The sequence below is a fragment of the Lemur catta genome, chromosome 2 (assembly GCF_020740605.2).
Source record: "Lemur catta isolate mLemCat1 chromosome 2, mLemCat1.pri, whole genome shotgun sequence".
NCBI lineage: Eukaryota > Metazoa > Chordata > Mammalia > Primates > Lemuridae > Lemur > Lemur catta.
The window spans coordinates 62,555,767-62,579,798 of record NC_059129.1 but is presented as its reverse complement, the minus strand read 5'-3'; the positions used below and the strand labels follow the sequence as shown (position 1 = coordinate 62,579,798).

Genomic DNA, 24,032 nt, shown 5'->3' with positions numbered 1-24,032 from the left:
AAAAGCAACGAAAAAAAAATTTTAAAAAATGGTTAAAGGACCTGAATAGACATTTTTCCAAAGAAGGCATGCAAATGGCTAAGGGGTTTATGAAAAGGTATTTATGTGGATTCTAAGACTCCTTGCTGCCCTCCATCAGCAGGGACCTCTCATTTACTATTTCTTGTAAAGGATGCTGTGACCTACAGTTTATTTATTTATTTATTTTTTGTAGTCTCCAGGAATCCAGGGGTGGCTTTTAACTTCTCTCTACTGTAGCCAGTTCACTCTTCATGGACTGGGGCCCTTATCCTGACTCAACACACTGACTCACCCTCATCTGTGGTCCACATCTGGTCTAGGGAAAACCCTCCAGTATCTTTTGTTTTGTTGAATTCTGGGAATACAGGCACATTCCAACTCAACCACCTCCTATTGCCTTACCTTCAGAGTCATTAGCCAATTGTTTGTTGCTTTAACATTTCCTAGATGGGAGTAAAACACCATCCATTGTAACCCCCAACTTGAAGGTGCGCATATCAAGTTCTCTGAGGGGACTCTTTGAAGCCCTTGTTGGTGTTAGAGGCAGATACTCACCCTCAGCCCTTTCCCCTGAAAAGAAGGAGGGACTCAACAACACATCAACAGTTTTCTCTACTTTTCACCCGTTTCTACTCCTGAGTTAAAGGATTTATTTGGTCGTTTAACTGGTTTTTATATAAATCTCCCTTGTAAATACTTATTTTTGTCTAGCACCACTCTTTGATGTCTGAATGTGTCATTTGAGGGATGTTGGTTAACACTTCTTCTACCTTACCGTTTTTTTACATGTGCTCGGTTGCTTAATATTTGCTTCTTAGAAGAAAGAAATTACTTCCACAAAAGCAGAGATACTTTTTATCTAGCACATATATTTCCAGTACCAAACTAAATGCTTAACTTATGATAAGGCAATAAAGTATTTATTGAAAGAATGAATGAATGATGAAATTACAAAAAAAAAAAAAAAACATGTTTCCCTGGTACTAAATTTTAAAAGAAAAATGTCATGTGATGCTTTTATACGGGTATATGTAGGGATAAATAATTGTCTCAGCATTAATATGTTCTAAACCAATATAGCTTATTTTACACCTTATCCTTAGATAAAATTTCTCAAGGAGTATATAAACAGCATGCCCATTAAATTATCTTTTCTAAATAGTTTATTTCTAAGCCATATTTTGTAAATTATAAAACAGATTTTTATATTTATTTTCTTTGATGAGCATGAAAATTAATATCTGTAATACTGATTTATGGCAGATCCATAGTCTTTAGAACTGGACTATCAGGCGATACTATTTAACATTCCATTTTGAATACTGAGATACTAATGCCAATAATTTTCCTAAATCAAAGGGCATCCTACTCACTAAAAGAAAGTACTATTGCCATATAAAATATTACCCCCTGCGATGGTTTGAGTGTGTCCATCCCCTCCAAAATCTGTGTTAAATCTCAATCCCCACTGTGGTGGTATTTAGAGCTGGGGCTTTAGGAAATGATTGAGTCATGAGGGCTTCTCCCTCATGAATGTATTAGTTCCTCATAGGTCTGGAGAGAACTAGCTTAGGCCCTTTTTGTCCTTCTGTCTTCTGCCACAGGGGGTCTTTAGTCAGCAGGTGGTGAATCCTGCCAAGACTGGGTTCTTATCTTCGGGGCACATGTTTCCCACTGGCGCAGGGTTTGTTCAGAAATGCCATCCAGGAACTAAGGCCTGGATTCAAGGGCTTCGGGAGTCTGTGTGATACATAATTTACCATGGCTGAGCTGGTACTCATGTTGCAAAACCAAGTCCTCGGAACTCTTCCCTTTCCTTTCCTGAAGTGGAAGAAGACTCTCCCTGAGCTAAACTGCCTAGAATTGGGGGAGGAGTGACACGGGCACTGGCTTGGCAGTGGTGGCTGGTGTCTCACTGGGTCACGTGCATCCCAAGCCCACTGGCTCAGAGCCGGCACAGCCACAGGAATTGCCAAAGGACGGCAGCCCTTGTGGCCAGGCTGCCTTACGAATTTAGTCCAGGCCCCAGGCTGCCTTTTGTCAGCTGGCAGTGGGCCTAGCTGTAACTCCCATTTCGGGGCAGAGGATTTGCCTCTTGCCAGGCCTGTCAAAATGCTCCCTCCGTGGGCACAGGCAGAATTCTGCCCTGTTCTGTGTTCTCCTGCGCCACGGTGGCCCTGAGTTTCAAGGCAGAGCCCCACAATCACTTCACCTTCCCTCCCCGAGGCACACGGATTCTCTCTCCCCTGGGTGTCCTGGCCTGGCACTGCTGGAGGTTGTGGTAGGGGTGGTGTAGACAATGCAAGACTATCTCTTCTGCCTTCTTCAGTTCCTCTTTCCTTGATATAATGTTAAAACTAGGTAGTATGATCACTCACCTGATTTTTGGTTCTTCTGAAGGTGCTTGCTTGCGTGGATAATTGTTGAATTTGGTATTTGTGTAGAGGGGAAATTGCTGGAGGATTCTATCCAGCCACCTTGCTCAGCCCTTCTCCTTAAGAAAAGTTTTAAAAGTTTGCTTCAGATGGTTTTGTTCCCTCCAGTTTTGGGATCTGGAATACCTCCTGCTGTTTTGTTTGATGACTCCTGCTCATGTTAGATTATTTCCTCCTATGATTTGCAGTTTTTGATTTTGAATTTCTCGTCAATAAAGATCCCCCCTGCCCCCGGCCACCACGCCGTGTTAGAATACTGTGAACTCTAGGTTGTTGAAGTGATGCTATGTGTCATGTTATGTTTGTCCAATTAGTTTAAGACTACTTTTTAATTCTGAAGCTTGGGAATTCCATTAGTATCCTTAAGGACAGCAGAGTACCACGAAGGATTTTGTTTTAATTTTTTTTTAAGAGATAGGGTTTCCACACTGCTGCTCAGGCTGGAGTGCAGTGGTGAGATCATAGCTCACTGTAATCTCCAACTCTTAGGCTCAAGCAATCCTCCTACCTCAGCCTCCTGAATAATTGGGACTACAGGTGCACACCTGGCTAACTTTTTCATTTTTTGTAGAGAAGGGGATCTTGCTATGTTGCCCAGGCAGATCTCAAACTTCTGGCCCCAAGCAATCCTTCTGCCTCGGCCTTTCAAAGTGCTGGGATTATAGGCATGAACCACCAAGTCCAGTGATTTTGTTTTAATTTGTAAAGGAGATTTTAATTTTTTTTCATTTAGATCCTTAGGACAAATCAAATATCCTTGTTACTTCCCTAGGTGCTGTGATTTTATCCCTCTCTTCTATCATTCAGAGGTCACCCTTAGATTTCAATAGGGGTCTCAGGCTTAATATATAACCCCACATATGTCCAAGGTCATGTTCATATCCCTGTATGAATGTTGAATCTGTAGCCCCTAGAAAAGTGGCTTTAACTAAGCATGATCACTAACCCCTTGAGTATCTACTGAGCTATTTTATAGTCTCTTGTTTTACATTTCCTCTTTATTGCTGGTGCCTAGAAATTTTTCTTCTTTCCTTTAAGTTCAACTATGTATTTTATCTTATTAATTTGATTATATGTTATTTATTGGGTCTCTACTTTTATAGTCAGAGAGGTGTTTTGTTAGTACAGTCAAGCCAGGTTGTGGGAATTGGACTGAAAAAAATAATTGAATAATTTGCTGTTCAATCAATTCCTTTATTTACCTTATTTATTAATGTTTGTCTTCTCTCCTATTCTTGATTTTCCTTATTTTGTTTTGACCCCATGCTTAGACAAGCTCATAATTTCAGATCCTGCCCTAAGTGAAACCTGTGTCTACATATAGCCTTCCTTTTATTTCTTCTCACCCAGCAATTAGTCCCTAGATGTGCCTAAGCACCTACTGTATCATTTTTTACCCTATAATTTAAAATGTATACATAAAATACTTACGGGGTGAGAAGGCATAAATCCCTCTAGCTGAAAGAAATGCAATTAGTACTTTGGTGAATTTGAGTGTGTCATTGCAAATTCTGTTCTGTAGAGGAGTGGTGTGGTTTGGTATAAAGAGAGGTAAAAGAAATGTTCACAGCAGAGCCCTAGGATATAAAAGTCCCTTTGTGTTTTTTATTACAAGGTCATTATTTGCCATTCTTTACAAAATAAACAGGAAGAATTATTTCCAGGTTCTGAAGTTCAAGAGTTTTGGGATAAATTTAGCAAAATGGAAAGAAATAAAGAGCCGTAACTGAAAAGCAAAAGTTAAAGGGGTTTATTTTCATACCAAGGGAAAAATGGGATTATTATTTCTAAAAGCTAAAAGTATATTTCAACATTTCCATTCAAACAGGCTACAGTAAACTGCAACTTTACAATTATATAACCAAAAGGTGGCAGTGTTCCATTTGGTTTCCTTTGGAACTTCATTTTTCTAGAGGTAAACTTTTCAGATATATCCTGCCTTTAATTGACTTAAAAAAATTAATCAATACCACTATTTTCACAAGTACAAAAAATTATTATAATTGAGGAGAAAGAATTTTGATAATAGGAGCACTTAAAGTATTATATTTGTTACATAGGACGGTTTGATCTGCATAGCCGAAAAATGAGACAGTTTCAAAATCAGCCTATGAGTGTTTCCCATCTAAAATATTTTACTTGTTATTAGATTATCTCTTTGCTATTCCTATCTCTTTGATATTCTACTCTGTCTTGAATATTGTTTGATTCATTTTACAATACTATGCAAATAGTGATTTATTTTCAGGTCTAACTAGTTAATGAAGGAAACGATTTGGATTTTGTTTTCATAGCAGACAATCTATTTTCATCATCATGCATTAAGGTTTTCTTCAAGAAGCAAATAATAAACCTTTATGGACATTGATGAGTAGATTGAAAATATACACAAATATATTCTTATTCTATTAGTATTACGATGAAAGCAACTAAAATAAATAATTGAAACCGATTTTAATCCCAAATTCTAAACCTGTTCCAAAATCTTAAACGAAAGCTTACTTGAGGCAAAAATTTTCTTTTACAAGTATATCCTGGCAAGAATTGACTTAATAGTCAATTATTATAAACAAAGTCCAGGTTTCTTAATTAAAATACAAAATATTGCCTCTCCTACTTAGCCTGAAATAAGTTATGTCTTAAAGAGACTGCAATTATGGTGGCGCCTTGTAATGCCACTGATGGTCAGAGTCTGTCAGTGTTTGTATAAAAACTCATTTCTTTAGGGCTTTGCAACAGTGCTGTGGATTGTTACAGCCTTAGCAAAAGCTTGGCATCAAAATTCTAAAACAGAAGTTTAGGGATTTTTTTTTTTTTTTTTTTTAGTTTGGTCTGAACACCAAAAGACTTTCATTTTTACTTTCATAAATGTGAAAAGAAACAAATTTTACCATTTATAATGATTACATTTTTGAACTTGGGAATTTTATCTGTCTACTATATACGTAATTTATGAATTGGCTATATTTGACACATAATACTAAATATAAATAAATGCACCATTCATAGCAACTTTAAAACTCCTTTTAAACAAAGCCTTTATGTATTTGAATGAAAGCTATTTTTATTTGGTGAACCCACACAAGTTTTTTTTTATAATTGATTTTATCAAAATGAATAAAAATATATTTATTTTTCAGTTATCGATGTTAGTGGCAAAGTCTTTTTAAAGGATTTATTCACTCATTTAAAGCTCCTTTGCCGTCACCGAAGAAAAATTTCTAGGACACAACAGGTTAGACTAGTTTTAATTTCATCTTTCTTTTACTCCCTCACCAATGGAAAGAATGCAAATAACAGTCAAATTGTCTCAGGCCGTTCATTGAGACTTGGGAAGAGAAAGCAAAAGTCATGAACTGATTTTTATACCTTGGACTCATATTATGATTGCTTACTTATATGTAGTATTTCTCAAGGAATTTAAATAATTTGAAAAAGTGAAGCTATCTTTTCATTTCGAAAGAACTACTGTTAAAAACACATGTTTCTAGACTGATATTTGTTAGAGGTTATCTGGTGCACTTGGCCAGTGTTGTTATAGGTCCTATTGGCATACGAAAATGTGCTTTAGGAGATAGGCATTTTGACCATTGTGTATTAGACTACATCTTTTTGAGCTGTGTTATATAAACTGATAAAGTTTATATGGTCCAATCACAATCATGACATACTTTTTTAGACTTTGATACTACCTTAGTACAATAATGAAACATATAAACAATTATTAATGTTAATAGGTGCCGTTGTTTAGGTATAAGTAGATGCTTAGCAAATACTTTTTTAAACAAATGAATAAACATTCATTCTACTGGGCATCTGTAAGCCAAACGTGCCTGTAATAACACTGAGGCCATAATATGCAAAAGGAGAAAGTTCTGTCCTCCAAGAAGTAGTAAAATCTGATGGTACCAGACATTTATTATTTATTATGTGCCAGGTCCCCGGCCAAGTCTTTTTACATTTATTAACTCATTTAATCTTCAAAAAACCCTGAGTGATAGTAACTTGTCATTATCTCCATTTTACAGATCAGGAAACTGAGGCAGAATGTTTTTAAACAGTTTGAAAATAGTGGCGCCAGGATTCAAATTCAGTCTGGTTCCCGAACACAGGCTCTTAATCATTATGTTATCTTGCCTCTCCATTTATAACAACACAGATTGATTCTTTCCCAAAATGTTCCGGTTGAAGATCAACCTTAGGATGTGTTTTGCATAACAGCAATCAGCTCCTTAGATAAATGTTTCGATGGTAAAATTTGTTTGAAAAATGTTGTATACTATAACGCCTCTTCAGCATAATCTTTGTTTAATCTAAATGTGCAGTAGCCTGCCAAGTACTTTGGGCAATCTCTCTGTAAAGGCATGAAAATTGTATACCTCTCAATGACAGTGATCTGAATAATACATGGCGGCAAATGCTGTCACAAAGATTGCTTTACATTTATGAACAAATATTTACATACTGTGTCATTTAAGAATCATAATGATCCCCTCAAATATATCTTATTACTATCCCATTTTTTAAGGTGAAGGAACTGAGGCACAGGTGTTAACTGATCTTTCTAACAGGCAGTAGCAAAACCAATGCTCTCAATTGTGTAAATGTCTCCATTGTTGAATACCACATCTTGCAGGCAGATACCTATATGCTTTAAATGATCCATTTTCCCAGCCCAGTCAGTTGTATTTTGCTTACTTGCTTCAAAGCTGAACAAGCTGATTCTTCATCTCTTTTCACTCCTCGTGTTCAGAAGTTGACTACTTCCCTTAACACTAATGGAAAACCTCAGGGCAGATGTGCATTTAAAATTTTTCCCTTGTGCTGTGAAGGAACAGTTAATTAATCAAGCCAATTTTTTCTATTGCCACTGCACTGGCATACAGTAGGAAGAGATTTGAGATGGACTGATAAAACAATGAAAGAATATCACCAAATAGAGAAATGTTGTATGTCCTCCAGGATATTAGGAGATTGTGCATAAAGATAACAGCATAAAATGCCTAGCTTTGTCTAACTTTGTCTATCTGTAGACATAATAACCTTATTTTGGGAAGCAGTCTTTTCAAAGTAATTCTTAAGTTTTTTCTCTTCAGCAAGTGATTAAACAGGAACACAAACATTGAGTCTCAGTTTTTCAGAATTGACTGACCAATGGAAAAGCGTGCAAGAATCCCAATTTTACTGGGCCATGTGTCCGTGACAATAAGTTATGAAACATGTTGACTTTTACAAAGCGTTTTCTCATCCATGCTCTCATTTAATGAATGGGTTCATCAACCCCATGGTAAGATTTTTTTTTTTCCTATTTTACAGATAAACTTAGATTCAGAAATGTGACTCTTTCCTATTAATCTCTAGTTGTATGATTCCAAAGTGAATTTTCCAAGGTCATTCAGACAGAAAGTGGCAAAACCAAGATATAAATCTACTTTCCTGGCTGTAAATCCCATTCACTTTTCTTGCCAAGCACCCTGCTCCCTCAAACATCCTTGACATAACTCATGGAAGTGGAAAAATTGTAAGCAATGGGAACTGAAGAATTTTATGACATTCTTTGAGCACATGTTAAATGATAAGGTATAGTTAATGTCTACTAGAAAGAGCCAAGCATCCAGATGGCATTTAGATAGTTGCAAAGATAATATTGTAAATATTATAGAGTGATGAGTTTTAAGCTCATGCCCTGTAGTTATTGGTTTTATCCTTCTAAGAGTTTCTGATTCCAGTGTATATGGATGATTTAGACTTCAGTTTGGTAGGGGAATTATGCTAGCATAGTCTTGGGCTGGTAATTGTAGAGCCAAGCACCCACTGAAATCTGTATAGTTAGAACAGAAAAAGCTCAGAGTATTCGTGAATTCCTCCAGATTGCCATGAAAATAACCTTTGCCACGTAGAGACCTCTTGAAAAATTTGACCAGTTGTGAGTGTTAACATTTGTCTCACTCTGTTTGAGGGATATTATCAGACTGATCTTTATCTAATGAGTCTTTATCATTCATTTAAGAAGCATGTTTGAAAATACATGTAAATGAGTAGTCTATCTACATATGAGGAATTTCTAGGTTATAATAGAAATTGTAGAAAATTTGGCTTAACTTTATTTCCCTAGAAATGGCTGGGAGATAAAATACAATTGGTAAGCATAATATCTAGAGAATTTTTCTAGGAAAAGGAGTAAAAGTCTTAAAAGACATTTTAGAAGATATAGCATTAAGTGCTATTGCAGATTAGATTAGAGCCTACTATTAAAAGTATGTCATGTCAGTATATAAAAATATTGCATGTTAATAAGTTAATGCCTTGGACTCAAAGCATAATTGTAAATTATGCTAAGTATAGATTGACATTAGGATATAATTTCAGTAGCTATTTAGGTTATTTTTACTATGAGGCTGCATATCTCATTAAAATGCAGAGTTATTGCTGGGTGCAGTGACATTTGCCTGTAGCCCCAGCTGCTTGGGAGGCTGAGACAAAAGGTTTGCTTGAGGCCAGGAATTTGAGGCTGTAGTGAACTATGATTGTGCCTATGAATAGCCGCTGCAGTTCAGCCTGGGCAACATAGTGAGATCTCATCTCTTAAAAAAACAATAAACAAATTCAGAGTTATTATTATCACTCTTGTTACTGTTATCATTTTGGCCAGAAATAGTTAAAAGGTTGTGAATATTTAAAAAAGACTTATATCTGCATCTGAAAACACTGATCTAGAGTTGGATTGATAAGCTACAATATTTGTGTCTGGCTCCAAAAAAGCAGTTTAAAGGTAAAATGCATTTATCAGATGGGTAGAATATTGTTATACTGTCATCACTGCCTTGCTGGTGAACTTGCAGCTATAAAAAATACAACTGTTCTAGAAGGAAGAAGAAAGAACTAGAGATTAGGAGGGGGGAGGGTAAGAGCGAATCCCTCTCTTCAGGAAAAGAAGGGTGGTGAAAGGTGAGAGATAAAGAAAACAGTTACACACTTGAAAGAGAGTTCTAGATAAGAAAACTAGGAGGGATAAGGCTTTTAAAAATGGAGACACAGAGATAAAGAGTTTATTGTAAAATGGAGGAACAAAAGATATAAGGAGAATGCAAGGTTTAAGAAGAGAAAAATCAATATATTTTAAATAAGAAGTAACGGGGAAATGAAGATTGAAAGGAGAGCCAGTATAAGGGGAAACTTCAGAAATAAACACACACCTCTGAGGAGCACACGTGTGTGTAACACACATACACACCCCACTCTAACAGCCAGGAAAGTGGAAAAATTTCAGAAATGAACATATCTAGTATAGCCAGGAAGGGTACCTATTATGTAAGTTCAGATGACGATTGAATTTTCTAAATGAAATTTTAAAGTTTTATAGTGGAGGAGGCCTTATGATTCACATTTTAGTATAATCCAAGAAAGAACTCCAAATAAAAGAGGACTGTGTAATAAGTAGATGCCAATTTTGCAAAATACATTCTTAATCACTCTATGATACAGCAGCACTTTATGTATAAGAAATTTCTCAGTATTTAAATACAAATATCTAAGGAAATTGTTCTAGAAACATCTAACCTCTAAATTTGGGAAGAGCGGGAACTACCTGTTTTATTTATTGCTGTGGTAGGTGCAGAAGGAGCTAATATTTAGTGTATAAATGGTTGCAAAAGGTTTTCTGGACACAAGCATTGTGTATTTGTTTAAAGAATAACTTATTATATACCATGGAAATTTAACAGCAATCAGGGAAAAGTCAAAAATCTATTGTTTTGGAAACTCATTATGATACTGAAACATAGTCTTATTATACGTGCAGTGGTTTCTATGTTGCCAAGACTATTTATTAGAAGTTCTCAACTTTGGCTACATATTAATCAATATTAAAAAATATTGATGCTTGGCCTCCTCCCCAAGACTTGTGATTTAATTAGGGTCTTGAGTGTGACCCCACCCTCAGTATTTCTTAAAATTTCCTCCTCCTGCCCCCAATTTGTGATTCTACTGTGCAGCCTGGTTTGAGAAGCTTTGTGTTAGAGGGATATTATATGCTTACGGCTTGAGTATTAATAATTGTCCATCTTCCTATATTTTTGCAGTATATCATGTCTTAGAAAAGAGTCCTTATTCATGTTGCAGAATATTAATGGATCTTAAGTGACATATACACAAATTTCTTTTATTTTGTTTGATTTTTGTGTTATATTTGGGGCTAAATTTATCCTAAAGCTTTTGAAGAAGATTTTATAAAACATTGTTTGTTTCCCGGATAAAAAGGATACTACAGAAAAGTAGGGCCATTTAATTAAACATTACAGATAATAGTAAGTATGTTATCAAGGCAATTTTATATTAGGTAATTTTTAAATTCCCTTCAAATTGTCTCATTCGAACACATGAGTAGTGACATTGACAGATTTTATTTTCCACTGAAGATTAACGTGCTCTTAAGAGGAATGATTGAGGTAAGCTGGCAGTTGCAGTTGTGTCTTTCATTGAACTGTTAACACTCCTACAGGTTTTGAATTGGTCAATTTATTGATAAGATACTTGTAGTTAGAGTCAGCCATCCACAAAAGTATGAAGAGTGTGGGTTTAAAAGCTTTTACTTTGGTACTCTCTAGCATGCCTTAAGTGCCTTTTTCCATGCTTCAGACCTCCTCAGTCCACATGTCATCCCAGTGTCTAGTGTGGGTTTCATCTCTGTATATATTTGCTGAGCCTTAGCAGGTGTGGTGTTAATTGCTAATGTCTGTAAAACAAAAAGTGGCCCTTTTCTGGCTCTTTGCATTGTAATACGGGCCATAAAAACAGTATCAACAAAGCAAAACAAAAACGCATAAAACAAACCATGAGAATTCACAGGAATGACGTATTAATTCTGTACCTGTACACAGGTACAAAAGTGCTCATTCAGGTCAGGGGCTACTTTAATTCAAGGGGCTTTCCTTGTAATGATAGGCAAATGTATTTTACAAGTGCTAATGTAATTATGTAATTCATTACATAATGCCTTCCCTTCTGAGTCATTACAGTGATATAAGATTGACACAAATTTGTACTTAGATTCATAACTGTAGGATAAGATATGTAATAAGCTGGTTTCTTTTTGTAAAAAACCTTTAGAAGGTTAGGGGAACCTACCTACTAAGAGATATAGCAATTCATCAACACATGACCTTAATGAATCTTTATAACTTAGCTTTCAGAGAGAATTGCCCTTAAAATATCCCTGGAATATTGTTCATCTTTGCTAAAAAAAATAAAATAAAATAAAAAGACTGTTTGACAAATATTAATTGAGTTGCTAATAGGTACTGTTTTGCACGAGTGATCGAAATACACTCAGCACCTATTTTCATGTAGCTTGCATTCTAGCTAATCTCTCAAGAAAAATGTAGAAATCTCCTTTAATAGCTACATTTAAATAATAATTTTATGTCCATAAATCTCTTGAAATGATAATAGCAGTTGATTGTATAATAAATGTATAATAAATCCTGTGAGGATGAGCATCATTTTTTAATTTTTTGGTGTATCTATGGCATATAGTACATAATAGTCACATTATATACAATAAATGTTTGCTTAATTCATAAATGAACGAATAATTCCAAATCTTGAGTTATTTTATGTGAGTTTTTAAAATTATAAAGTGTTCTACAAGTGAAAATATTCTTTCATGGCTGACTACAAAACTGCTTAATGGTCAGTCTATCTAATTATGTAAAAATCTGTCAATTTGAGTGACAGGTAAAAACATCTGGCCAAATAACTGTTTTGAGATGAGTTAATTGTAGTCTATTTGTCAGAAACAATCCTTAAACTGCTATTTCACTAACAGTGTCTGATTTTTAATTGTTAAGTCTTGGTTTATTCTCCCTAGAAATAAGTATTGGAATACCTACTCGCAAGAAATAATATAAAACAATCTTAGGAACATGTAATAATACAAAGCATATTGAAAAATCCTCTGTTCACTTAAAGCTATTCAATAATGTCACCATCCATTAAAAATAATACCAAACATTTCAAAAGTTTTTGGTGACTGCATTTTATTATGCATTTCCAAGGTTTCCTTAACAACTAGTAACCAGATAGACAAAAAGCATAGGCTGCCCATGATTACGAGCGCTTTCAGGTTACAGCAGGCAAATCTAAGTCAGATGGTGGTGTTGTAGCACTGCTCTGTCTTTCTTTGGACCACACCATATTCTCTGTTTATATGTATGCTATGGTTTTTGTTCAAAAAGAGGGTGAATTGAAGCAATTTAATATCACAGATGCTGCTCTGTTCTGCACTTGTGTATGTAGTCACCAAAAAGTTTCCAGAAGGGGATACCTTCCCTGAATTCTCCCACTGCTGCCAGCCTCTTCAATGTCTAAGTGGTCGTCTTTCCACCTTTCCCCCTTACTCCCTCTACCACAATTTAAGATCGGTCTGCTTAGGAATTTCATGATCATCTTCAAATAATTTTGAGTTATTTTCCAAAGTTGAGAAGTAATTTAGGAATGCAGGGGCCACTTCCATTGAGTACCTGTCTTTCACTGCAGTCAGATCTTCCTATTAGGAGATTTTGTTTCAAGGAGAAAGTGCCACAACCACAGAAAACCAGAAGTGAAATAGGAAGATCCTTTTCTAGAACAAAACAGACTTATAAATGTTTCAAATTTCTTTGGAGCAAATATCTTTGGAAAAGCTGGAAAAAAATGGAATTGGTTGATTGGACATAATTGGTTTGTGTGTCTATGGATTAAATGTGTCAAATGTTAGTGAAGGAAAGAGAAAAATGAAAAGAAAGAATGACAGTGGAGAAATAAGTCTTACATGGATTCCATTGTCTCTGTCCCTTACCAGAAGGTCCCTTATGTTAGAATATACCCAGGCAAATACTACACTGTGTATTTTTATGAGGGCTCCTTTTTGCGAAACATACTTATCTTTAGGAACAATTGTTGTTATGCCCTGGGTGTTTCTCCTGTCCCCACATCTTCTTTCTCAGCATAGCCTTCTTCAGTATGTTCAATGCCTTGTACACTTTAAATACATGCTCTGAAACTTGGAATGTTTATACCTTGCAGTTGCAAAATATCTTTCAAATTGCTGTTGCATACTTAAATACAGATCTACCTGGAAATCCAAATGATGTGGTAAAATACATTTACTTTTAATTGAAAATAAACCTGACTTTTCATTTGGTGGTTACCATTTCCCCTTTGTTCCTGGAAGAGTTTTTCTTTATTTTCTTTCTCTCCTTGCATGTGTTGATCTTTTTTAAAAATAAATGGTTGCCAAATCTAGTTTGAGTTAGAAAGGAAGGTGGGGGTAGTAGGTACTAAAAATTCTGACCAAGAACATTAGCAACTGATTTCCAATATAGCTGTAGTCTATATGCCTGGTTAAGCAATTAAATTACAATTACATTAATTGATATTATAAATCATGCTTTGGGAAAATGAATTTTTGAGACTCGTGAAACCTAGTCTCATTTTTATTTTTCACATGTATCTTGGGGGGAAAAATCAGCACATATGGAAGATAATAAGAGTTGTTTCTTCCTCTAGTGTGATCAATTTTTACTTTATAACTATGCTGTGCTTTAGAGATGTGAAGCACGTTCATAAACTTGGTAATTTATTTTAAAATACCAAAGAAAATTGTAGGCTACTTTATCTAGAACATGTTTTATAAATGCAGAAAAGAAGCTTTTTGCCTTAAAGGAATTGATTTGAATCTGTACCAATGACCAAAAATTTGTAGTTTGTTTTGAATATTAAATAAGCAATTTCAAGAATTTTAGCAGTTTAAACTATTTCTGATGGAAATGGTATTTCTTCATTTAATTCCAACCTGCATCACTGCTATTCTTTGTGATAGCTATTTTATAGGGGTGTTCCATGTATGTCAGAATTTGAGTCTGCTACTGTGACATCCTACATGGATGGCTATTAATAAAGAAATTTCAGTAAGGCAAATATTAAACAGAATCATCAAGTTTCTGTGCAGTGAGTTTGTATAAGAAAAATGATGCAAATGATAAGATTCTACAAGCCCTTTCAGTATTTGGAACTCACCAATAAACTGAAGACTTGTGAGAAGTATGACTTTTCTTTATACACTCAGAGGAAGTATTTAAAAAGAAATTAAACAAGAAACCAGGCGCCTCTAGGTAAAGTAAAGGAAAAACATTAAAATTTCATAACAGTTCTAGAATTTGCTCAATAAATTTACATTGGTATCAGAAAACTATCCCAGACAATGAAAGTACTGTGAGCCCTAAGGTTAAGTGAGAGCTTGTAAGGAAAATTATAGCTGCACAAAAACATTGTAGACTTCCAAATTTTAAAGGCATTAAACATGAAGGATAAACACGTACTTTGCTCATTTCCTCAGATTAAGTATGGTATTTTAGAAAGGTGTACACTTTCCCCATTTTCCCCATCAAATTTTAAAAACTCAAATTTTAATCTGCATGTAGTCATGAAGAAAATTTGATTTGTGTTTATTTGCATGGGTTAAAACAAATCAAAGAACTGAATATAATTTGTGGGAAATATCTAATTTGTAAGTCTGTGTACATTTCAAAAGAAATGACTTACAAGAATCATGATACTGTATCTGAGGACGTTTGTGTTTCAACTGTCTTTTGAGTAAGAGAAATATGAATATACTTTTTGCTTAAAATTTTGATATTTAAAGACACTTAAAACTGGGTTATCTAATCCCTGTGATGGAATTGTTATAACTACTACTTTGGGAGCTAGAATATATGTACTAGTGATTAATTCTCTGTTTTTTATTTTAAAAAGATCTGGCTGCTCTTAAGAAACAGCAAATTACCTCAATTTACAACTCATCTTTTTATTTTTAAAGAAGTACACTTTCATGACTTACAGAAACTAGAAATAATCTTAAGTAGAGAACTGAGACAAATCATTTTAATTTAGCCACAACCTGAGAACTAATCTAGAAGTATATTAAGTGCACACCATTAAGAAAAAAAAAGATCTAAAAGAGTACTATAGAAAATGGGTGGCAAAATTTTCAGTCTGCTACTTGAAAACTGGCTTTTCTTTCCCCCAGAACTTGTATGCTCCATGCATCACTGTTCTCTGTTAGATGCGTGGTTATAAAATTGTGCAAATGGAGGCTTTTCTGGTAGCAAAAGGGTTAAGTTCTTTTTGCTTTACCAGTTTCAAATTACAATGAGAAGCCTCTTCTTTCCCAGCAGGGTTGTGCTTACATTACTCTTTAGATCTCTCTTGAAGAGGGCTGGTATATTTGTGCCTGCTGGAGGTGGAATTAACAGTAAGAAGGAGAAAGGGATTGAATGGACTTACAGGAAGGATTTCAAGTAAATTCAGGGAAACACATTTACTTGAATAGTACAATCTTGAGTATTATTTTACACTAAGACGACACAAAAGATGTTAAAGTTATCACCAAGCTGCCGGACAAATATATATTCCAACACCAAGGTGCAGATCAGCATAGATCTGTGATTCAGAAATCAAGATTTGTCTTGGAAAGAGCTCAAGGGTTGAGAAGAACTCAACAGCAAGTGAAGATAACTCTGGGAACTACAGTTTATCAGAAGATCAACTTTCGTTAATTCAAATACCAAAGGCCTGATTATCATAAATTCATATAGGAATGCATAGGTCATCTGATCAAATAATATTAGCCGTCTTCTGCTACATCAATGCAGCAAAAACTCTTAACAACTGTGGATAATTGGAAATCTGAGTTTCAGCTTTCTTAGAAATAACTACTCTTGACACATTCCAAAATATTTAAAATAGGACAGGAAAATCAGTGAGGATGTTGTGTTCAGAAAAATGTCACTGTCATGAAGAATAGGTAAATTTGTTTTTTCAGCTACTGGGAAAGTGTACCTCCCAGGAACTTAGATTTTTTTTTTAAGAGGACAAAAAAAACCTTAAAAATATAAACTTTTGCTTTTGGACAAAAATGCATCTGACTGTGCTTTTACTTAGGGGTGTTGTGGGTTTCCTCTGGAGCTGCTGGGTTCTAGTGGGTTATGCAAAAGGAGGTTTGGGAGACAATCATGTTCACTCCAGTTTTATTTATAGAAGACTACGGAACCACGAAAGACGGGAAATACAGAGAGAAATTCTCTCTATTTTGGGTTTGCCTCACAGACCCAGACCATTTTCACCTGGAAAACAAGCATCTTCTGCGCCTCTCTTTATGCTGGACCTATACAATGCCATGGCCAATGAAGAAAATCCCGAAGAGTCGGAATACTCAGTGAGGGCATCTTTGGCAGGAGAGCCCAGAGGGGCAAGAAAGGGATACCCAGCCTCTCCCAATGGGTATCCTCGCCGCATACAGTTATCTCGGACCACTCCTCTGACCACCCAGAGTCCTCCTCTAGCCAGCCTACATGATACCAACTTTCTGAATGATGCTGACATGGTTATGAGCTTTGTCAACTTAGGTATGTTGTTCGTTTATTTGTTAATCTATGTTCTTACAAAGTTGAAGTTTTCCTAATGGTAAAGTAGCTGCTTGGTAGGTGGTCATGTTTATATAAAGTCATTTTCTATAACTCTCCTTTCTAGCTTCTGTTTTCTTTCTTCCATTGATACAAGGTAAGATTTTTGCCTTAGGCAGCAAAGTCAAATATATATCTAATATGAAAAGCTAAAATTAAACACTTATTGTTTGGGTAGTTTTGGCTTTTTTTAGATTTTGCTAAAATTTCAACCTTGCTGAAATATACGAATAAACAGGCAGTACTCTAAGAAAAGGGAAATTTATGAGGACAGCTATGCTATGGGCAAAAAAGAAAAAAAAAACAAAACAAGCTCTTACAGATGGGAAAGTAAAAGTGACATTCTGAACCTTTTTTTTTGTTAGTAATTTAAAGCACATATAAGTACATATTCACACAATACTCAAAAATGCTTAACTAGGGAAAGCAACTACCATAATAATATTGATGTGAAATTAACTAAGATCAAATAATACTATAAACGATCACTATGAAGGAATCCAGGAAGGGATTCTGAAATTCTATGAAAAATATATTAGAAAAAAGTTTCAATCTAACATTTCCTACCTGTAATGATTAAAATATGTCATTCCTACTTGATTTTTTTCATAGGCAAGGGAAATGTAAAACATGCTGCCATGGTCTTTACCTATACAAAAGTTTCCTTTTACTTGAGATAAATATTTAACTAAAAATTTCTGTAAATAGCAGCAATATTAGTGAGAAATTTTTAAAATTATGTTTTACTCAAAGCTGGTACTTCATGGTAGTTTTAAAATATTGACCACTTCAAATAGGAAATTAGTGTTCAATATTCTCTCTGGCAATAATAGTAAAGAGCTTACCAATTTAAAATGATTTTATAAGAGCTATTGTTTTCTTTAAATATTTTAGAAAAAACTGAAGGTAAAATTTACCATCTTCTGATGTTCAAAGAAAAATAACATAGAATGTATTTTATTTTTGAAGTCTAAAAATTTTATGAACAAATTTAATCAAGTGGGAAGAATTGAGAACTATGTAATGTAATAACTTTTAAAACTTTCTTTTAAAAGTATAATCTGCTTTGACTTAAAATCGACATGTTTTATTATACATTTAATTAAAAACTTCCTCATATGATATCTCAAAGGAATTATCCTGTGAAAAGTCAGATAGCAACAAGTCTTAATAACACATGAGTGCTTTTATAATATATATTACTTAATATGCTCTGCTCATTTGCTCTTAGCAATCCTAGCATAAAGGATAAGGTACTTAATAAATCATATGTTTTATGTTACTAGAGACAAAGCTCTCATTATTAGGTTTTAGTAAGTCATCATTTGTTGCACTAATCAAGTGTCCTGGAGGCCTTTTTTCTACATATAATTAATAGATTTCACTTGGAACTTCTATGCCATTAAAATTTAGTTTAATTCTAATTAAACCATATAATTGCATTTTCCTAGTATAAGGGGGCATGCAAATGTGGCTCATGATACATTTTATTTTATAGCATTTCTAAAATATTATTTAAGAATTTAAGTTAGTTTCACTACTAGAAAAATTCCAATCTAGCATAATTTACATGTTTGTAAGTTAAATCATTGGAAAAAAATCAGTTCAGGTCATTTAAACTCTGACAGAGAAGAATTTGTTATGTTACATACTTTAAAAAATGGTAGCTCAGTCTTGAATTTGTCCTCATGCTATATTTTATTATAATTAAATATTTTGATTATTCACAAGAGAAGTATTTTTTAAGAAAAGAATCAATTATTATTTTAGCATTTGTGTGCCATTACTTTCTATTAATCTACATAGAATAAGAAGTCAAAAACCATAGTAAGCAGTTTTGTTCAGTGATTTCAAGCACTTTTTTTTCATTATTAATGTATTATTAAGGAATACATTTTTAAATCAATTAAATTTCGGTTATATTTTTCAGATTATAATAGTACAGCAGTTTATCAGTTTATTACATACACCAAGAAATAGAATGATTCTTTTTACTCTAGAGAAACAATATTGGATATAGGCTTTCGAAAATTTTATTTATTTATTTTTATTGTGTTTGAACTGTTGAATAGTGATTTACCCTCAAGAACAGGCCATAATATGTTTTCTTTATTTAATAATTACAAACTAAATAACTCAAATAAAATTATTGACAACATTGATTCTGATACTGGGTGTTTCTCTTGGTAGTCTCTGAGGAAAATTAAACTACCATTCTATTATCCTCAGACCATACCTTCTAACATATCCAAACCTTACAACCAATCACTACTTAGTAAAAATCTTTAACTTCCGTGTTTCTTTCATAATAAAATAGGCCAAAATATACCCAGAAAAGGTAAATTTGTAATACCATTATTAACTGCAATAAGAATTCAAATGCTTTATAATGTAATATTCATTAACTGCAACTTGTTTCATGTTCTTATAAAACTCAAGAGGGTTTTCTTTAATTTTATTTTTTAGTATCTTTTAAAAAATATGTACATAGTTGTGACAAAGTGCAAATGAGTCAAATTAGCAACAGGCAAGAGATTTTTACTGAGGAAGTCACCTGGATATTTAAATATGTGAAAAGAATGTGTTGACGTTTCCCATAATAAGATGAATTATGTATAAAGGATCTAGTAGCATCCTTTTTAAAAATGCCTGCATGTTGTCATTTTCAAGTCAAAAGAAATTTTTTTCAACATAAATTTTGCTCATCGAGAACAATTAATCCAAACTCAGAATCATATTTGGCAAAATACTTTTTAAATTTCAGGTGAGATAAGTTTTGTGTTCATAAGTGAAAAATAGATTGGAATTTACTAAAAATAAAAAATAAAATATATATAAATTGCCTTATGGCATGTAAACATCTGAATATGAAACCAAACACATCATTTTAACCTTTGAATTACATTAGTGATTTGTTCACTTTGCAGAACCAAATATAAATTAATTGTGTGAAGAGAAGTTTTCCGTCTGTTGTATTTATTATTCTCAGGCCAACTTTTGTTAGTCTCATAGTGTAGAGTTTTTACAGATTCAGTTCTTTGCTTTTTCCCTAAAACTGTTGATTATCAGTGGAATTTTTGCTTACTTAATGTCACATTATGTTGTTAGTAACAAAAGATATCTTTCTAGTAAATTTTTTCTCTTTTAACCATCTCTTTTTCAAAAATGGTGTATGTATTAAATACCTATGCAAATTAAAGGAATGCTGGATAATCTGTTTGCAATATTTAAGTATATCTCTATTTACATAAAGGTAAACATGTGGTGTATTTCAAGATCTTTTAGTTAGGAACCAATTTTATTTGATTACTTGGTGATAGTATCAGTAAAATGACGTAACTTTGTACATGTTCTAGAGGAAATTACAAAAAAAACATAAAAACAGGAAATTTACTTTAATATTATTCTTTGTTTAGGTGAATTTTTCTGAAAAAGTTGAACTTTGGGTTTATCAGTGGTTTTTGACTCACTTATCAGTGAAGTCAAATGCTTCTTAAATATATTCCAAGAATATATATCAATTCCAAGTATAAAAGGATTCAAATGTGATGCTTAATTTTTTTAATGTTTTATAACAACAGATTTAGAATGTTAAACATAAAAGAAAAAATGCTTTCAAAAACTTTATATTAAGCCCTCCTTGCCCTACTTCCCCAAATCATTAAACTCTTCTTGTACTGGAAGGAAAAAATGCCTATGTTCTCAGTTGTCAGATTTGAAAGACATCATTGATATTTATTGTTGTTTTTGGCTGACCCAAGTGCCCAGTGGAGAGGAATTTATATACAGATCTACCTAAAGATGCCTATCTATGTAGTCTCTCCAACAGGGTTATTAACACTTGTGTAACATAAACACACCCATAAACACATGCAAGATTTTTTTCAAGTGGGGGATGGGCTGGGGAGAAAGATGATGTAAAGCCATTACAGTACATATTCATAAATTATGCCTGGAGTAGCAGATGCTAATATTGGGTAAAGCAACAATCATTCTTTAAAACATTTAACTTTTGAAGAGAAAGAATCTGCTGAGGGTGGAGACCTTTTTATCTTTTCTGCCACCCTTCACACTCATAAACATGACCAAAGGGATTCTTGTTCTCCTTTAAGGCTAGTTGATTGTCCAGTGACTGGTATGGCTGCCAGAGACAGTTATAATCATAGTTTAATTAAAAAGTTTTCTTGAAAATTTTAATGGTCACTCACAAATAGCGGGTTATAAAAGTTCAGGCTACAGCTGGAACGAAGAAGATAGGAACACAGAAGCTAGAAGGACTTGGGACTGGTTCAACCACCACCTCCTCTCCCTCCTTCCCTTTCATTCTTCCATTCTCTGTAATATCACTGCCCTCTCCCCTCACCCCCACATTCTTTGGCCTGTCCTCTTTAGTTCTGTGGTCTCTAGCCTTAGGCTCTCTTGGCACCTCTTGCCTTACCACCCCCACCCTTCCTGGGATCTGCCTTTGGTCCTAGTTTCTTCATAGCTAGAGGCATAGGTTAGTTGAAAATCAATTAGTTACAGTTTGAGAATTTAGGTACAGTCTCCTGTTTTCTCTGTGGTCTAGAAGGAAAAGGTTAGGACTTGCCAATTGCAGCCTCCACCCACTGGGAGAAAAGCTCCCCAGGGCATCAGAACTGCCCTAGCTCCTGCCCTCCCCTGTAATTGTTTCTCCATCATTCCATCCTTCTTTGCCTCCTCATCTCTCCCTGAGGATCCCATTAGCAGAATTTAATTGTGTTTTTGCCTTTGCTATCTTATAAAATAATCAAAATTTAAAAAGAAGAAATTTAAAGGAAAGTTAAAAAAAAAGAGGGAAATTACAACGTTGAGCAAAAATAACACTAATCAAACATGCAACTTCCATTTTGCGTTTGTTATCTTTATGTCATACTCATGGCACTCCTACGAAGAAATTATTTTCTTTTTTTTTAAGTTGAGATGACGAGAGAGAGAATAAAGAGATCGAATGTAAGAGTTGGAGGCATAGGACGATGAGGATGAGACGAGAAAGAAAATATTTTTTAAAAAGTACTTGAAAGAAAGAAAGTGAATGAGATGACTCATTAAAGGCTGATCTTTGAGTCGTGCAGGTGGGGGGTGTGTTGGGAAATCCTCAGTCTACCTCATACTGACACAGCAGCTAATTCAACATCCCCGACCACATCAGCTCCAGGGGAAAGCCCTTTCATCCTCACACGCTGAAATACCGAAGTGGGGAAAAGAGGGGGGTTGTCTCAGTGTGTGTGTACAAGGAGCACACAGACGGGCTACTCACATTTACAGTCATAAATAATGTAGTAGCTCAGCTTTAAAAAACCACAGGTTAAAGGAAGAGGCTTCCCTGACGCACAGAGAGGGGCTGAGATCAGAGGAGCAACTGAATGGGTTGGAGGGAAACAATGAATCCCTTGTTCTAAGGAATATTTACGAGTGCTTCTTTGCACCTTAAGTTCATATTTTATTGGCTGGGCTGTGGGGTTTCCCCATTTGCTCATCTCTTAAAATAATACCCCAGGCTAAGATATCCTTTAAATCATGCCAGTCAGCCCTGACAAACAGCTCATTTATTTGGAGGGAAAAGGGGTCTGTTTTGATTTGGATGTCAGTTTGGGATGTTTAAGATTCAGCTCACAAGGCTTGGCAGTAAGATAAAAATAATTGTGGGAGTACTCACCTGCCTTTTTCAGACATGTGTCAAAGGATCCACATAACCAAGCGGTAGGAACTGCTGATTTGTCTGAGTCTTGTCCCAATGATTGTGGATAAATTGTAATTTAAAAACATAGAAAGAAAATCTATTAAAGTGTACAATATTTAAAATGAGAGAAAAGTAATCATTTGTAGATTAGTAAGAAAACTCTTTAGTGGTTTAGGGGGAAAAGAAAACAACAGCCACAGCAACAATAACAAACCTTCCTAACCAAAGAGACTACATTATCCTCTGCTTGGAAGGCAGTAAATATTACATACAACTTAGAAACCTAGACCTTGTATCGTTCTGAATAGTTTGATATAGAAATTAAACTAAGATACGTGCTATTGTATAATTTCCAAGACAAAGAAAATCCTTGTCTTAAATATTGTGTTTAATTTCTTTCTAGAAGTAAATGTTAACAACTTTTATTGTTCTTGTTAAACAGGTTTCCTGGAGTTGTTAGGAATAAAAAAAATGGTTTAAAAAGGGTAGGATCGACAGATGTAAATCCTACTTAGATTTTATTCGGGACTATAAGACATGTCAAAATCAAGCAAAGATTTATTAACATTTGCAAAATCCTTCAGCTATTTTTATGCTATCATGATGTGAGTTCTACATTATTGTGCACAGATTTTCTGTCCCTGTTGTGGCTCTGTGATTAATCTTTCTATGTAGGAGACACAGCCATTTCCATAATCTTAAATTCATGACATATTAGCACTCACATGACTTTAAAGATTAATTATAAATTTAACCTAATTGCTTTCTTTTCTGTGCTTCCATTACAGAAGTAGAGTAGCATAGAGGAAGCCAGAACGCCTGGATCGGAATCCCATATTCTATATTTATTAGCAGTGAGGACTTGAGCAAGTTACTTAAATTCTTTGTGCCTCTGCTTCCTTGTCTAAAAAGTGCAGATAATAATGACACCTTCTTTACTGGGTTTTGAGAAAATTAAATGAGTCAGAATGCATACACTTTTAAAAACAGTATTTGGAATATAGTAAGACCTCAATAAATGTCCGTTGCTGTTATTAAAGTTATATTTGTATCCAACATCTGTACCAATTTGCAGGAGCACCTACATAATCTGTGGAACATGGTGCAAAATGAAAACTCAAGCCCCTTGTTCAAAAATTATTAAGAATTTCAAGATGGTGACAGAAGAGTATTCGACCAAGAGCGGGACCCTTCTGAGCCCAGGGCCCTGTGCAACTGCAGAGGTCACATGCCCATGAAGCTGATCCTATATGTTTGATTACATGTTGTGACAGCAGAAACCATTTTCTATTCATCCCTTTTTACCCCTAGATATGTATCAGCATTCCAGAAGGAAAGACACAGCATGTGCAAACTAAATCATTTGAGGAAAGT

The 24,032-nt window shown here is 34.5% G+C and overlaps 1 protein-coding gene across 2 annotated transcripts in view; it reads left to right on the top strand.

Moving 5' to 3' along the window:
• Positions 1–15,656: 15,656 nt before the first annotated feature.
• The window catches only part of BMP5 (bone morphogenetic protein 5), a 123,209-nt gene continuing 114,833 nt past the window's right edge, over positions 15,657–24,032 (top strand). The window contains exons 1-2 of one of the 2 annotated variants that reach the window (XM_045543781.1): positions 15,657–16,299; positions 16,533–16,900. In XM_045543781.1, the coding sequence (XP_045399737.1) occupies positions 16,289–16,299; positions 16,533–16,900 (379 nt within the window). In that variant the 5' untranslated portion in view covers positions 15,657–16,288. Of the gene's footprint in view, positions 16,901–24,032 lie in introns of both variants that reach the window. The other variant, XM_045543779.1, reaches the window with a different exon arrangement.